The 15,457-nt window shown below is 37.5% G+C and overlaps 1 protein-coding gene across 2 annotated transcripts in view; it reads right to left on the bottom strand.

The window, feature by feature from the left end:
* Positions 1 to 976: 976 nt before the first annotated feature.
* AP3B1 (adaptor related protein complex 3 subunit beta 1) overlaps positions 977 to 15,457 on the bottom strand; it is a 227,628-nt gene continuing 213,147 nt past the window's right edge. For both annotated transcript variants that reach the window (XM_046666492.1, XM_046666493.1), the window contains exons 26-27: positions 12,679 to 12,817; positions 977 to 1,699 (exon numbers count right to left, since the gene is read on the bottom strand). In XM_046666492.1, coding sequence (XP_046522448.1) covers positions 1,546 to 1,699; positions 12,679 to 12,817 — 293 coding nt within the window. In that variant the 3' untranslated portion in view covers positions 977 to 1,545. The remainder of the gene's footprint in view (positions 1,700 to 12,678; positions 12,818 to 15,457) is intronic.

Below are 15,457 nucleotides of genomic sequence, written 5' to 3'. Positions count from 1 at the left end.
TTTCATTGTTTTTTCACCCTTTTTATGTGTTCTACAGTGTTTCAATCAATGTATATTCTCTTCCCTTTTACTTTTTAAAAATCATTATGTGGCTGTACACGAAGGGAACGGACTAGCATATCTCAAAGCCTATTATCTCGTATCAGAAAGGTAAGTCAAATTTCAACTGCTGTTTGTTTTTTGTGAGGAAGAGTGGCCCTGAGCTAACATCTGTTGCCAATCTTCCTCTTTTTGCTTGAGGAAGATGGTCCCTGAGCTAACCTCTGTGCGACTCTTTCTCTCTTTTGCATACGGGACGCCTTCCACAGCATGGTTTGATGAGCGGTGTGTAGGTCTGGCCGGGGGTCCGAACCTGAGAGCCCTGGGCCACCGAAGTGGAACGTGCAAACCTAACCACTGTGCCACCATGCTGGCCCCTCAACTGGTTTTAAAAAGGTATAAAAGTCTTAGAAAGGGAGTTTTTAAATTATAGAATAATCTTAATAAAAACAGAAACTTGCCTAAGTTAGCAAATAAAATAAACACTCCAGTGATAAGTGCTAATATGTTGATCATGTAACTAGTTTTTAAAATTTCTACAATTCAGTTTATCCTAATTTTCAAAGGCATTTCAGTCCGTCAACGTCGGGCATCACGATCTGCAGAGGAACAATGAGCTTCAAAGAATTTATTCAGCAGATTTAATAGGTCTTGTAATCAGATCTCTACTACAGATGTTTGCACAAACAGATGTTTTATTTTGCAACATGAAAATTTTTGTTGTTGTTATTAAATATACCAATCTTTTTCTTAGAGTTAACTACTCTATACCACACTTAGAAAATCTACCTGGTTTGAAAACAGTTTTTCTTTCACTAACTAAACCCCACTGCTTCTTTGCAGAATATACCACTCAAAATACTTACTTTAAGGAAACCTCAGAATAGGAACTTCAGGATCATAAACAGTTCCTCATTAAAAATGCAAAGACAAAGGCTATTCATATGCTAGTTTATTGATCTTATTCTTCAGAGATGATTTCATGATGAGTTGTCAATAACCAATTATAATACCAGGAAATTCAAAGAACAAAATTGTGCAGAGATCTTGTTTTTGCATTTAATTCTAAAAAGCCCACTATCCCATTTCTCATACCGAGCAGAGAGGCCATTTAGACTATTTCTAGGCGAATTTTTGCTTACTGTGGGAGGGAAGATGATTTCCAGTGAACTTTAAATGTCCAATTTGTGTCCATCATTGTTAAAAAAGGGAAGGAAGACAACAAGGCTGGAAGGGGTAGCAGGACAGAGAAAATGCCACATGGAGTCAAGATTTGAGATAACTGACAGTAAAATATATGTTCTTTGGTTAGCAAAGTGAAAAGGGGGAAAGGAGTGCATACATGATAGATACACACTAGCATTCTAAAGCTGGAGACAAGAATGTCAAGAGCGTGTTCTTCCCCACTGCCAGATGGAAGGGCTATTATTATAAATGAAAGGCAGCGGCAGAGGACGCCAGGCACTTTTGCTGTGTGCCAGATCCCGAAGTCCAGATGCAAGCAGGTTACCCCTGGGACAGGACAGGCTTCAGCTCCCGCAGCAGAACAGAACCAATCACAGTTTTCTCCGTGTTTATGATAAGCTGTGCTGTAGAGCCCTCCTTCAGTTCCACTGTGACCAGCATCAATGACCCACTGTGCACAGTTTTAGCTGCAAACCTGGAAGAAAAAAAAAAAAGAGAGAGGGACCTTTTATCATGAGGAGGAAAAAAGGAGATGGCATCAATTCAAATACATTTAAAATAACTCTTTTTTTCTCAATAATTTATTACAGGTTCCCTACTGCCAAAAACCCAAAGCCAAGCATTCTTCTGAAAAGTGAATAAATTGCCCGGCACCCTGCTTACCACAAGTAGGTTGTTTCAGTGCCTCTTTAGAACAGAACAGGAAAAGGAAGTCTATTTTACTTAGTCTGAACAGTAGATGCATGTGAATAATTCTCCATGACTATATATTTGGAAATCATTCATTCATTTGATATTTAACATTTCACCATGCATAGGGCCATTTAAGATAACTACTATATTTTTATTTTTAAAACATGTTAAGAAAAGGTACCTTTCTCAAAGAGCTTGAAATTTTAAATCCTCATATCTGAAAATGATTATGCAAAAAGTTAGACAATTTTATGTACATTATAAAACTCCTAAGTTTCAATGAATTCATGCATGTTAAAATATTCAAATTCAATCTCTAATGATGATGACATGTAACAAAACCACGTGACAGCCAAGTGCAACACCACATTCCCTCTTTTTGTATTTTTTCAATGTTCAGAACATGAGCTCTTTCTTTTTGCTTTAGAATATAATAGAGAAAACTTGAAGTCTAAGGCTCCATTATTAAATTCCAAGACATGAAGAACCTACTAATTACATGGAATTAAAAGCAAAACTAGCCTTTTAAGCACTGCAATTGACTGAGAAGCCGTTGGAGGCACAATGCGCTTCTGCCACTCCGGCTAATTCATTCTGCATGCACCGTGGAGCCCCTGAGACGCGAAAGAAGGGGACGGGACCGTCCTAGGCCTCCACTTTCCACATGGGGCATGTTCCACACATTTGGGCGGGGGGGCGGTTTCATTACAGGGATGACTGGAGAAAGACAAAGTTGCTGCACATGAGCTTTTGAAAACACTAACAAGTGTAGAGCAGGTCTGTGACCTGCTGTGACCCCACTTTGCAGGGCCAATCCCCTTTCCCCTTTCTGTACGACACGTGTCTGAATCTGAGCCATCTGCCTCAATTTGCGCGACATCTTCAGCCACAATGGCACCCAGTTAGCCCTGACAACGGCTCACAATACATAAAAATAAAACTGCCGCGCTGACAGCACGCCGCGGACTGTTCAAGAGCAAACCAACTGGTCAGTGTCTCCTGTCTGACAATTAGCATGGGCCTTGCACAGAACCCACGGCGTCCTCAGGGACCTGTTTAATTACCATCAACATAAAAGAGGGAGTTTATCAGGAGACACTCAGAAAAACTTCACTCCCAACTTAATTAAAATATTAGCCACTTAAGCAGGAAGCAGATTCTCTTTAAATGAAAAGTAATTTCTTTTTTGATTTTTTTTTTAAATGACATCAAGATCTCGTAACACACTAGATTCCTTTTTTTTTTTTTTAAACCTAACAAGCCATTTTTGGCCTAAACAGAATCATGAAAATCTGTTTTCCAATAATAATTAGAGTAATGCATCAAAAGCAAAACAAATAGGCTAATTTTACTAAATTAAAAATATTATCGACACTTTTAAGTTGTGTGTGAAAATGTTGGCTAATGGGGTGTTGGTGAAATATGTTAGAACCTTCCAGGGCATTTGTGTGCTGTCTACAAACGTGAAAGCTCCTCTCTCCAAACAGGCTCAGGACTGGTGAGGAATCGACAGAGCAGTTTTTCTACTGAGAGAAGCAATGTAAGTAACTAGTTTATGAACAGAAATCACACCAAGGCTTCAAGGAGGTTTCATAAAGCTCTTAACATACACATCCATCTGCTCGTCAGATGTCCACACAGGAACCTAGGAACGAGGTCCTCAAGTGCATCTCTGAGAGGACCCAGAGATGACCAGCCCCAAGGAGCCCTCGTTTCCATCGCCCCTTACGGGTTTATGCATTTCTTTTGTCTGAATTTTTGAGGTTCTTTTGCGTCACAGGAGAATCCTGTTAAACCACGTCACCAAATGATACCAGGGGCTCTACTGTCCCACTCATTTATGCAACTTTCCCCACAGATTTGGTCATCACCAAATCTTCACTCAGCAAATATCTCGACAGTGAAGCCCATTTCTGACTGGGTGAAATGATGTGAACAATAGTTTTACTAGTCCCTTGATTTACTTAACGTTTGTGCCTTGGGACCACAGAGAAGGAGACTATATCTGGATTGGAACACAAAAGCGCTGCCGTTTGAATTTCAGGGATGCACAGCCCCAAGGCACATTTTATCTCCTTTCCATTAAAAACTTAGAGTTGATGTTACAATAATACAAACTCAGCAGACACGAATGTCAATATGTTTACAGAGATTAAAATGAGTGTCTTGGACATGTTTTTGAAATCCTATTACTGCAGAATTCTCAGTACTGTAAAGAACAGGACCATGAAAGAAGAGAGCCATTAGCTTACACTGCAGTGGAAACATGCTAAGCCAATCGTCCTTGCAGTAAAATCTGCGAGCTGGTGTGAAAGCTACTGCCTTTTAACGAGGTCTCTGTGTTCTACGGGCAGAAACGGTGGAAGCAATGTTTTAATGCAGAAGACCAGAAGATCAGATGTTCTGACATTCTCATTTCACAGTTCAAAAAGGATGTATTTAATTGGAACACAGCATGATTACAATTGGTTTGTTTTGGTCCATGGAAAGCAAAAGCCATCCCCCAAAACTTATTAATCATTTAACTCCCAAACAGGCTATGCTTTCATATACATTTAAAAGACAGTTATGAAAAGAGCACTAGTTAATAAACAACAAATAGAATAAACAACAAATAGCTAGCTTTTGGATGGAAGAAACACGGATTAGAAAGACAGCTTGGGTCAAATGCTTACATACAAAATACAATGGCCGACATCAGAACCTCTGTACTTTGGCCTCAAACTAAACTCACACTGTGACAAAATTCTTTCAGAAGGCACGTGAAGTTTCTGATCATCATCATGATAACAGCAGCTACTATTTATTAAGCCCGCGGTGTAGCGGGTACGCAGTACTTCATTTGCCTTTTACTTCATCTGATGCTATGAGGCAGATCATTTTACAGACGAGGAAACGGAGGCCCAGGGAAGCTGAGGGATGTGCTCAGGGACACACAGCTACTGAACGGTTGAGCAGGAATGTGAACACAAGCATTCTGATTCTAGAGCACATGCATCCTCTTAACATAAGCAAACACACACTCATAATACTTGTTTTTTTTATCAGTCAACAGATAAATTTGTAGTATTCTGTAATTCAAAGCATCTTGCATGATGCTTTGTCATAACATATTTTTAATTTCTGCCTTTAAAGATGTAAAATATTTTAAACATCCGCTACTCCCTCAAAAGAAACACCAGCAATGAAAAATGCAAAACCTTCTTGAATGGAGCTGTAACACAGGGAGGGGACTACTGGGAGACCAACCAACCTCGAACACCAGCAACACCACAAATGAGGACAAATAAGCGATGACAGTTAAAGATGCATTGCCTATGTACGACGGGCTCCATGGTATTAAAAGGATACCATCTAGGTATTTTTCATAATTTTTCATTTTCATTCTACCACCAAGCACTTGCTGTTTGTAATCACCAACTGAGAAGGTAAAACTGTTTGGATATATCTGTATTTCACCTTATTAAATGTCTTTTTGTCTATTATCTCTAGCAACTGACATTTACCTTTGAAGCCTATAAGGAGTCTTAAGATGAAAGAAAAAGCCAAAATAAGCTAGTTGCCAAACCTGAGTGAAAGTATGTACCACTCTTCTTAAAAGGTTAATTTGTCTTAACTATTGACAGAATTATGAAAAAAGGTCAAATAACGACAAGAAATTTGAACAAATATATTACCTATAATACATAGACTTACTCCCTTATGCACTTAAACCATACTTTTTTCAGATTTTTGAGAAATTGGCTATGGACCATAAATGCTCTTTGTTAGAAAAGAAATCCTACAACTCAATTGCTTTAACAACTGAAATGTTAATAGGACAATATGAATTAAAAGTATTTATCTGAGGGCTGCATCCATCTCCAGGGTATTCACAAGGATAAAATTTTTTACGCAGAATCATATTTGCTACACTTAATGCAACAGCTCTAAGACATGCTTTTTCTTCTCTTGGATAGTCTTCCTGGTTTCTGATTTTTCTATTCTGAGTTCAATTTTCTCGTGTTTTCTGTTCTACCGGTTACCAGAGGCTGTGACAATGGCCCACTCAGGTTAAAACTTTTTTTTTCCTACTCTGTACATGAAGCCTTCAATTACTGCCTGCTGAAGCAGACAGAATCCTATTAGTAAGAAAGACGCTCACAAGATGCAGTGCCCTGCCCTGGCGGTATAAAAATAATTAGTCCAAAGTTGACAAATGTGTAATGAAGTCGCACAATGATTTTATGTAAGAAATACTGGTTTGAATAAGCCTCTGAACATCAAATACCAAAGCTGGATGATTTGGAGCATTATTTTCCAAAGGATTTAAAATGATAAATCCTTATTACATTGAGTTAATATAGTAGAACACTTTTAACAAGCTGAGAATTTGCAAGTTGTAAAAAATCCTATTTTGTTGATGCTAAAATTGTATTTTTAGGTTAAGCCCATTACACTATTAAATGAATATTGAGAAAAAATTTACATGTGATTAAGTTTAGAGAATTTATCCAAAGTAGTGCATTTTTCCCTATTATTATTTTTTAAATCAGCCAGCAATACTACACTATTTTCCTTCAACATTCTGATGAGAAGAGTTAAAACAAAAAATAAGATACCATCATTATTTAGGACTCTCTGTTTTCTATTCTAATCTTTAGAGATGGTATAAAAAGTGATTCCCCACACTACGGGGTTAACGATACATTCTCTTTCTTTATACAGGAAATCTAAAAAATCTGAGCGCACTTTCTCAAAGAAGACACGAGACATTCCAGTTGTGCCCGAGCATTTCTGGTATGTCTGTTTGGTGGGGGTGAGACAGGCCGGGGCTTTAAGAAGAGAAAACCAAATAGTAAGACAGACAAATTCTCACCCCATTCTCTTTGATTCCTTACAAAATTGTCACCCCAGAAGGATAATCATCAGGAATATGTTTCTCTCATTTTTACATTAAATCAGTTATATATTCCTATTAGTAAACCTGCTGCATCGTAGCATATGACCCCACAAATGGTGGAATTAAATAAAACTTAAGAATGTTTTAAAGCAAAAATCAGCTGTGCAGTTTGGTTATTTCTGAAATATCCAAATACGCTGTCTGTGTACAAATTAACTGACGTCCACGTTTGTTTTTCAATGAAATGCTGCTCACAGAGCCCGTAGCAGCAGTCCGATCAAAAAGCAGTGCTGTCCTCTAGTGGACAGCCACCAGCCTGAGAAAGAACCCTGCGTACTAAACAGGTGCCACACACCTCTGGTCCCGTTTGACATTCAAAATTTGTCATATTGTAGAAAAGACTGAAGCCTGCTATCTTTATATTAACAATTGTTTATACAAAATTTTGTTTCATGACAGATGAAGTAGGGTGATTACAGTATCAGGAATTATAATATTAGGGTACCCAGACATCAAATGTTACTGTTTTCCATTATAGTCCTTCAAAATTACTCGGTATTTAAATATCCCAGTTTCCAGGGTAGAAGAAAGCAAGCAACTAACAAACAAAAACAAAAACTCAACCTAAGAACAGAGGAAAGGGAAATATTACAGATCCCACAAGAAGTGACTGTGCCATTCATGTGTGTCACTCCAGCACTGACAAAATCTGCCACAAAGGCCTTCAGAAAATACTGAATGAAGGAGTCCCACAACAGAGATATTTTAGCATAGGCCAGTGTTTCCCCTATTAATAACTATTATACATGTATATGATAACAATGATTCACTGGATGAGTTTAAAAGCCTAGAAATGAAACAAGTTGTTCTTTACATGTATTTTAATTAAGTAAAAAGATTTTTATTTAAACCTAAAACAAATAAACTGTCTTTAAATGTGCTGATAAAATTAAAAAGTTGACTGCCAGATTGCCAGGGATACACCGTTCCATTCACAGCACCAGACTTTCCTAACAGTTAAGGACCTAAGTGACAACTGTGAAACATTTATTCTACTAAGATTGTAATTATTCACAAGGTGTATATGTTTGAAACCTGAAAATTAAAAAAGTGACAGGGTAAACAAAATCCAAACCACAATTTAAGATATACTGGGGGAAAAAGAAATATAAGTACTGAATACAAGTTAATAATCAGAGCTGTTCTACGGGCTTACTGAATAAGCTAAGAACCAAAACAGAATCATGGCAGAGGCAAGGCTTTCTGTTTTCACTCAAATATCACATTTTCCCCTACAGGGTCAATTTGTTGTTCATGAAAGGACAAAATGAGTAGGCAGCGTGACAACTCTTTTTAACAACACTACTGTATATAAATGTCAGAATTCCCGAAACTGGGTTAAAATTTGAAATGGTTGAGACTGCAGAAAGACGAACTTTTACTGATGGTCTGAGACTGCTTCATGGACAGTCCTGTAAGACACTCCCATAATTGACAACATACTCTCCTGCTGGAGCAACTGGCATAGACAGAAGAGCAAACTAAACCAAACATCTTGTCTATCGGTATCCCCTGATGACTAACCAATCTGTGAAAATGAAATATATAAACGCAGGGAAAATATATTCTAAGACGTGCGATGTGGCTACCACTAATTCTTGATACTTCAGGGCAGCCTCAGACTGTGGACTGTGGAACATCTGCCTTGTAACCATTCGGGGTACTGGCTAAAATGCAGGTTCCTCGGCCCTGTCCCAGAGGTACTGAATCTGAGTTTTGGGATGTGGGTCCCAGGAATCTGAGTTTTACATAAATTCCCACCTGATTCTTCTGTATAGAAAAACCTCAGGGATGTCGGAGCCACAGACTCAGCTTTCTGTTCTTTGGGCACTGGCCCTCACCACCTTTACCAGAGGACAAGCGATGCCAGGGCACTTCAGTTTCCATGTTGCTGAACATGCAGCTCCCGCATAAACCCTACTCAATTCCTTTCTCAGAGGAGCACAAGAAATTTTTCCTGCCCTGGATGAATCTAGAATTCCCACTGCTAGTCTCTCGAATCTCCTCCCCACAAAACACACGAAATCCCGCCCTTTCCCCTGCGCAGTCCATTCATACACTGGTTTACTGTGCTTCATTCCGCCCTGGGTACACACTTTATTTACGCAGTAGTTTATTAGCACTGTCTTAAATAATACGCTTTAAGACTTTTACAATGCACAGTATATCTATTTTAACATGAATATCTAACACAGGACATGAAGATACTCAGCTGCGTATTCCATAGATGCTTTTTTTTCCCCCTGTTTTATTTCTCCAAATCTCCCCTGGTACATAGTTGTACATCTTAGCTGCAGGTCCTTCTAGTTGTGGCATGGGATGCCACCTCAACGTGGCCTGAAGAGCAGTGCCACATCTGCGCCCAGGATCCGAACCGGTGAAACCCTGGGCTGCCGCAGTGGAGCATGTGAACTTAACCACTCGGCCATGGGGCCGGCCCCTAATAGATGCTTTTTGATAATCTTTTTGATTCTATTTCTGTATTACCCTTCACCAAGTGGTAACTGTAATTTGGAAAACAGCAGACTAGTACAATCACCACAACTCTGTGGATCTCAATGGTGGTTTTGTCCTCAAAGAGCTGCCTTCTCAATCAGCAAGGAAGCCCCACAGAAAGGAAGACGAAGTCAGCTCTTTCCACAGAATACTGGTGGGCTTTCTGATTACTACCACTCATTTCAAAAATCAAAACTACATGTCATAGAATCTAACAGTAGATGTGCTTTCTTCATTGATCTTTTATGAACAGTGGTTAACTACAGAGGAAATGCTCCTGGTTTTTGAAGTGAATTCTATAAAACTTGTGCTCCTTTAATTGACTTTTTCTTAATGGAGGCCATTTTCTGTTGCCATTTAGGAACCATTTTCTATTATGTATTCAATTAAAATTTCTACTGTCTACTATTACATATTTCTGCATATTAATAAAGATTCACTTTGTGTTAGCTAATTCTTGTGTCAAATATTTTTTTACTTGGTATTTAATGTAAAAATTATTCAAATTTTGAAGAGTAGTAGGAATATTCCGAAACCAGACAATTTTTCATTTTAATATCTTAAATTTTAGATTTTAATTTTACTATCTTAACAAGCTAACAGTCAAAATGCTTGTCATAGTTGTTTTTAAAAGTGATCTTAAACCAAATGCCGTTAATAAATAAAAGAATGGCTTTGGTCCTACTCTTCATATAAAAAAGTAACCATCACAGAAGAATAAAGGAGTCATTCAAAAATCTCATAGGGATTTCAATTTCTTTATTAACAAGTAAATAATATATAAGCTTCGATATATAAACTCACTAATCCCACAGGGTAATAGAATACTGAGCGCTACAGTTAAAACATTAATATAATTCAATAAAGCAATGCACTATTAATTTCTGTTATTATGATGTAACCAGTAATTGCGATTTCACTTTAAATGAAATTTAAAAAGGCATTGGTACAGATTTTATTAACAATTGTTTGTTTTGTTTTAATTGTTACTGAGAATAAAAGAATGGCAAAAAACGTTACACATGCAGGATAATTTCTATCAATTTCTGTATGAAGAATACAAATAATTCCATTTATTATCTGCAAGCTTTCCAAAATTGAGAACATTATCACAGCCATACTTTATAAAAGCAGACGAAAAACATTTCAGTAAGTACGAGGAGACTTGAGAGGCAAGTTAGGATGGCACAGCTCTTCTTAATCACTCAGAGGCACTTTATTCTCTCTTGACTCTGTGGTAACTGGGCCCTCCCCCAGTTACAGAGCCAAACACCACGCCCCCGCTGATGGGGCTGGACTAGACAAGCGTCAGGACACTGCGGATGTGTATGGGGACCATGAACAGTACGTTTCAGTGCCATCTCTGAATTCCAACGCCAAAGATAAATGTTTTCAGGTGTATGTCTCCCCTGCATTAGCATGGATAACTGAGAATTGACTATAATGTAATCATCTGAACAGGCCAAACCACCGAGACAAGCTACAGGCAAACTATGCTTTAATAAGAATTACACAACTGTACTAAGTGGCTTTCTTAGTTTATTTCCCAATACGAAGATAGCTGTCATATTATTTGACTTTGAGAAGCCAATGGTGGCTTTTTGCTTCTAAGAAACAAAAATCTGGAAACCTCCCATTGCTTTCAGGAAAGTTAAAAACCCTCATACAAAACCAAAGAAACACTAAATTAAAGTTCTAACATAAACAATGGTTAACTTCTGTCTTTTTGTACATTACAAGAGAACATATTAAAACAATAAAGTATTGCTGGCCACTAGACCTGTCAGGTAAAATTTCATACTGCATAAGACAAAAATGACAGTTGATGTATGATATTTTGGTGTTCAGTAACTTCAATGATTCAAAGGACCCATAAATAAAACACAAAAACTTCTGTTAGAGAAAATAACCCAGCAAAGTGAAAAGTATTTAAAGCAGAAAACAATTAAAACAGAAAACTCAGAACCAAAATATTTTCACTGCAAAGGTTTCTGTTCATTTCCCCTAGTGAACATTAACTGTAGACAAGTTGCATTTGCCTGGTGGTACCAGTATGATGACTTTATATTCGCCTTCTTATTTTATGACTACCCTGTGTGAGATGGACAGGGCTTGTCATCAGTCAAGAAATGGAAGCATCAGACCTCTTGAGCAACTTACTTGAGGACCTTCCTCAAAAAAAAAAAAAAAAAAGCACTAGATAAATTTGTTTTTTGACTGGTACGTGCAGTTTTCATTATGTCACGACTAGTACATGAAGTCAGGCAACTACAGATAATGGCAGATCAAGACTCGAACGCAGCTCTTCTGACGTCAAGGCCAACGTTCTTCCATAGATAACACATGTTTTCATTTCAGTCGCCCTTCTTTTCCTGCCACCCGTTTCCAAACAGATGAGGAACTTAAAGCCCATAAGAATGCATAACTTGCCCAAGATGACCAAGCCTAACGATGGCAGAGCTGAGTCTAAAACCCAGATCGCCCACAGCACTCTTTATAGGAGGCCTCTCTCCGCCTCTGTCAATTCAAAAATTTTTTTCTAAGGTCTGAAGGCATTCCCTTTTATTTTAAATTTATTTTCTCTCTCTATATAATGACAGAAGTAGGCCACTGGCAGTGGAATGGCAGAGAAATTAAAGATGGTTTGCAGTCAATTCCCTTAAGCTCACAGAGGACTAAGTAACAACAGCATGTTTGTTGAAGGGGTAATTATTTTTATCTTTACTTTCGTTTCAAGCCACTGGCATTGCTAAGACTACAAAGAGGGCAAACATATCAATCACATTTTCTGCTACCTTTAAGGACAAATGACTCGGATCTCACACTTCAGATGCTTGGTGGTGAAGATACTCTTGGTCTGAGAAACAGAAGCTGCGTCTGGCCCCAGGTTGGTTGTCTAGCAGCTGCTTATTACTGGAAGCTGCCTTAGGTAGCCCCACTTCCCCCCTTTCAAGTAAAAAAGCCCAACTCCACTGCTTTATAAAACGGTTCTTCCCGGAAATCCACTGAATCCAGTGAAATAAGATAATTCTCAACCGTATGTCACAAAAGATACCTTTACAAATCACCAAGCTATTATAAAATGTGAGTATACTATCTGTATCTTTCGGGAAAGTCCATACCAGCGTGCTAAAGATTGTATGAAATAGGGAAGAGGGCCTTAACCCAAACCAATCAAATGGACCATCAGAAAAAAGGGGAGGGGCATACATACGCTTAGGGGTTATTATTTTCAAGGAAAACTATAATTCGCAAACTATATTTATATACGTATACTATACATGTGTACAAGCTATCGCCACCTCGTGTGCTCGCAAACCTACCTGTGTATATTATCTTGGCCAGAAGGGACCACCCCTGCGTTGGCTACATTTATAACCTTCTGAAGGATCACGGAGGGGGGGAAGTTCTGTGGTGCAGCGATGATGGTGGCAGAAGTTTCATTCATTCCTGTCAGCATTCCTGTCAGAGCAAACCAAAGAAGGCTCCTTTTTACTAATTCTTTATGAAAATCACATTAAAGCAATTTTAAGCTCACAGCCAAAATTTAAAAACTGTTTTCAAGAAAAGAAATACCACTTCAAGAATGTAATTTACAAGATAATTATCATAAAATGAACTGCAACCGTTTCAAAAATGTTTTAAAATCCTCATTGTGTAGGAAAATGTGTAAAAATGCAGTCAAACGTCACTCCATAAATCTGATTTTAAACACTATAGGACAAAAACGTAAAATCACAAAGACAAAATTTCAGTTTCGGTCCCTTTAAAATATCTTCAATTAATCCGGGCTATATAAACTATTAAGATTTTACTTTATAAGAATTTTGTTTTTCCTCGCCTTTTCATTCAAAGATTTCTCTTGCCAAGTGCTGCCTGAGAAAAAATCAAAGTGATTCGGGAACAACCAGCAGCATTACCTGAGGAATGGCCTCAGTATGACGGATCAAAGTCATCCTAGCAATGACTGAGAGTCACTCAACAGTTGCACGGCCCTAAGAAACGTGCAGGCATCTAAACTACACTGAGTGACAACAGCTGTCTCGTGAACGGAGCTACAGCTACTGACAAAAAACATAAACTGAAATTTCTGAAGCAAAAGATTTGAAAATGAAGGGAAAAAACGTGAATGGAAAAGCTTAAATTCCAGAGACACTTCAAATAATATTTAAGAAAGAAATTAAGTGAAGCAAAATCATGAAGAAAAATCATAGAGTTAATACATGACATGTATTAATATCAGAATCTCACATAAAAATGTTCAGAGAACAAATTCAGTAATATACCAAACACTTGGAACAAATATTGAAATTTAGTACCTGGGTTAAAAAGAACCCAAAATAATTATCCTTTATGCCATCTCTCTGGATCTGTGATACAAGTCACTGACACCTAACAGTATGTACTAAAAACGACAATTTTCTGAGACATTTGATATGTGCACAATAGTTTACAAAATGTATTAAAATGGTATAAAATTTGATTTTATGTTTTCAAAAGGCCCTGCACCTTCAGAAGTATACATTTAATTTAGTTATTTACTGCAAATGCAACCAAAATTTTAAAAAACCCCTATGATTAGCAACATGCAGACACTAAAGCCCAACCCTGTAAAAAGGCTTATCTAGCTTTTAACAAAGAGCGCTTTTTACTAACCACCCTCAAACTCGGGGATGCTACTGTTCTGTCTTAGACTGTTCAACTTCAATATTAGGCAGAAGCTTTAAAAACGACACAAGCAGTCAAACACTGCTTTTAAGTAAAGCACGGTGGCTGCTGACATAACACTGCTGAGAGATGTGTGTACTCATTTAGGATTTAAACCTTCTCCATTAAGCTCTATTGAAGAGCAACTGCTGAATAAATGAATGCAACTATGTTTATGTTAAAAGCCTGTTTCCCGCAGCATGTAATTAAAGGAAATGTTGTACGAAGCCAGTACTTTTGTCAAGCTCCTGTAAATGGAAAGATGGATAGCACTCAGAGAAGTGAATGCATTGCTTCATATTTAACCTTAACACTCTTGTCATTAATGGTTTGTCTAACTTGGTCTATAAAAGACAAGGTACTGCTCCATTGAAGTAAAATTAAAAAAATCAACTAAACCATGCTTTTCAGAACAGAAGATTCATTATCGTCAGCTAATGTATTGGCATAAAGCAAAGTAACATCCTATCAAGTAAGGCACACATTCAATCTGCCTGCCCACCCCCCTTTATTTTTAACTCATGCTGTTTTATTGTTATAGGCAATTTGTACCACTCAGCATGACAGTGTAAACTGAATCAAGATTAATTTACATGCAAAAGAACACTTAGGAGAGCAGCCTGGTAAGCAAATGTATTGTCTCGATTGCTGAGGTGGAAAAGAACCTGGGAAGAAAAAAAGGTGCTCTAATTAAGGGGCATCAAATATGATTGCTTGTGGTAGTTAAGGGCCAGAAAATAGTAAACGTCTGACCATTTAAAGAATTAGCGTCTTGCTAGCCAGGAACCCATAAGGTGGATGCATAAATCATAATAAAATTAAGTAAACATCCTAGGTTTCTTAAACCAGAGATTTTTCCAAATGAAAATATATCAGGTATTCTCAAATTAACGAGAAAGAAAAATAAGCCAAGGGATCATTAAAAGTTTCTCCTATAAAAACAGACTTTAAACACTGTCTAGCTTGCTCATACATAACGAAGGAAAGGTTACTGGGAAAATATTTAGAAACTGTCAGACTATAGAATTTGCTGCTTCATTAGAATTTATCTAACTTTTGGTGAGGCAGTGGACAGTACTGTACTTAGGTTAATCAGCTGTAATTAACTGCTAAAATGTAAACCAAATAACATAAGAAAATAAAATTAAAAAAACTTTTTCCAAGTTTTAGATTTCCAATTTAATTCATAAGAAGAAAATGACTAAGAGGAGACAGTTTGGAATAAGCAATTGGCTTAGGTCTCTTATAATTAAAACTGCCTGAAGAAACCAAATTAAATTTTTTTAAGTAAAAGAGAGATCTCACGTTATTTATAGTACTGAAATCATCCCACAGCTAGATCATTAACTTTGCAAGGCTCCAAACCCGTAGCAACAAAAAAATCAGGCTGCTGGT

The sequence above is a fragment of the Equus quagga genome, chromosome 7 (assembly GCF_021613505.1).
Source record: "Equus quagga isolate Etosha38 chromosome 7, UCLA_HA_Equagga_1.0, whole genome shotgun sequence".
In the NCBI taxonomy this organism is placed as follows: domain Eukaryota; kingdom Metazoa; phylum Chordata; class Mammalia; order Perissodactyla; family Equidae; genus Equus; species Equus quagga.
Note: the sequence above shows the minus strand (reverse complement) of the source record. Positions and strands in the feature narration are given on the sequence as shown.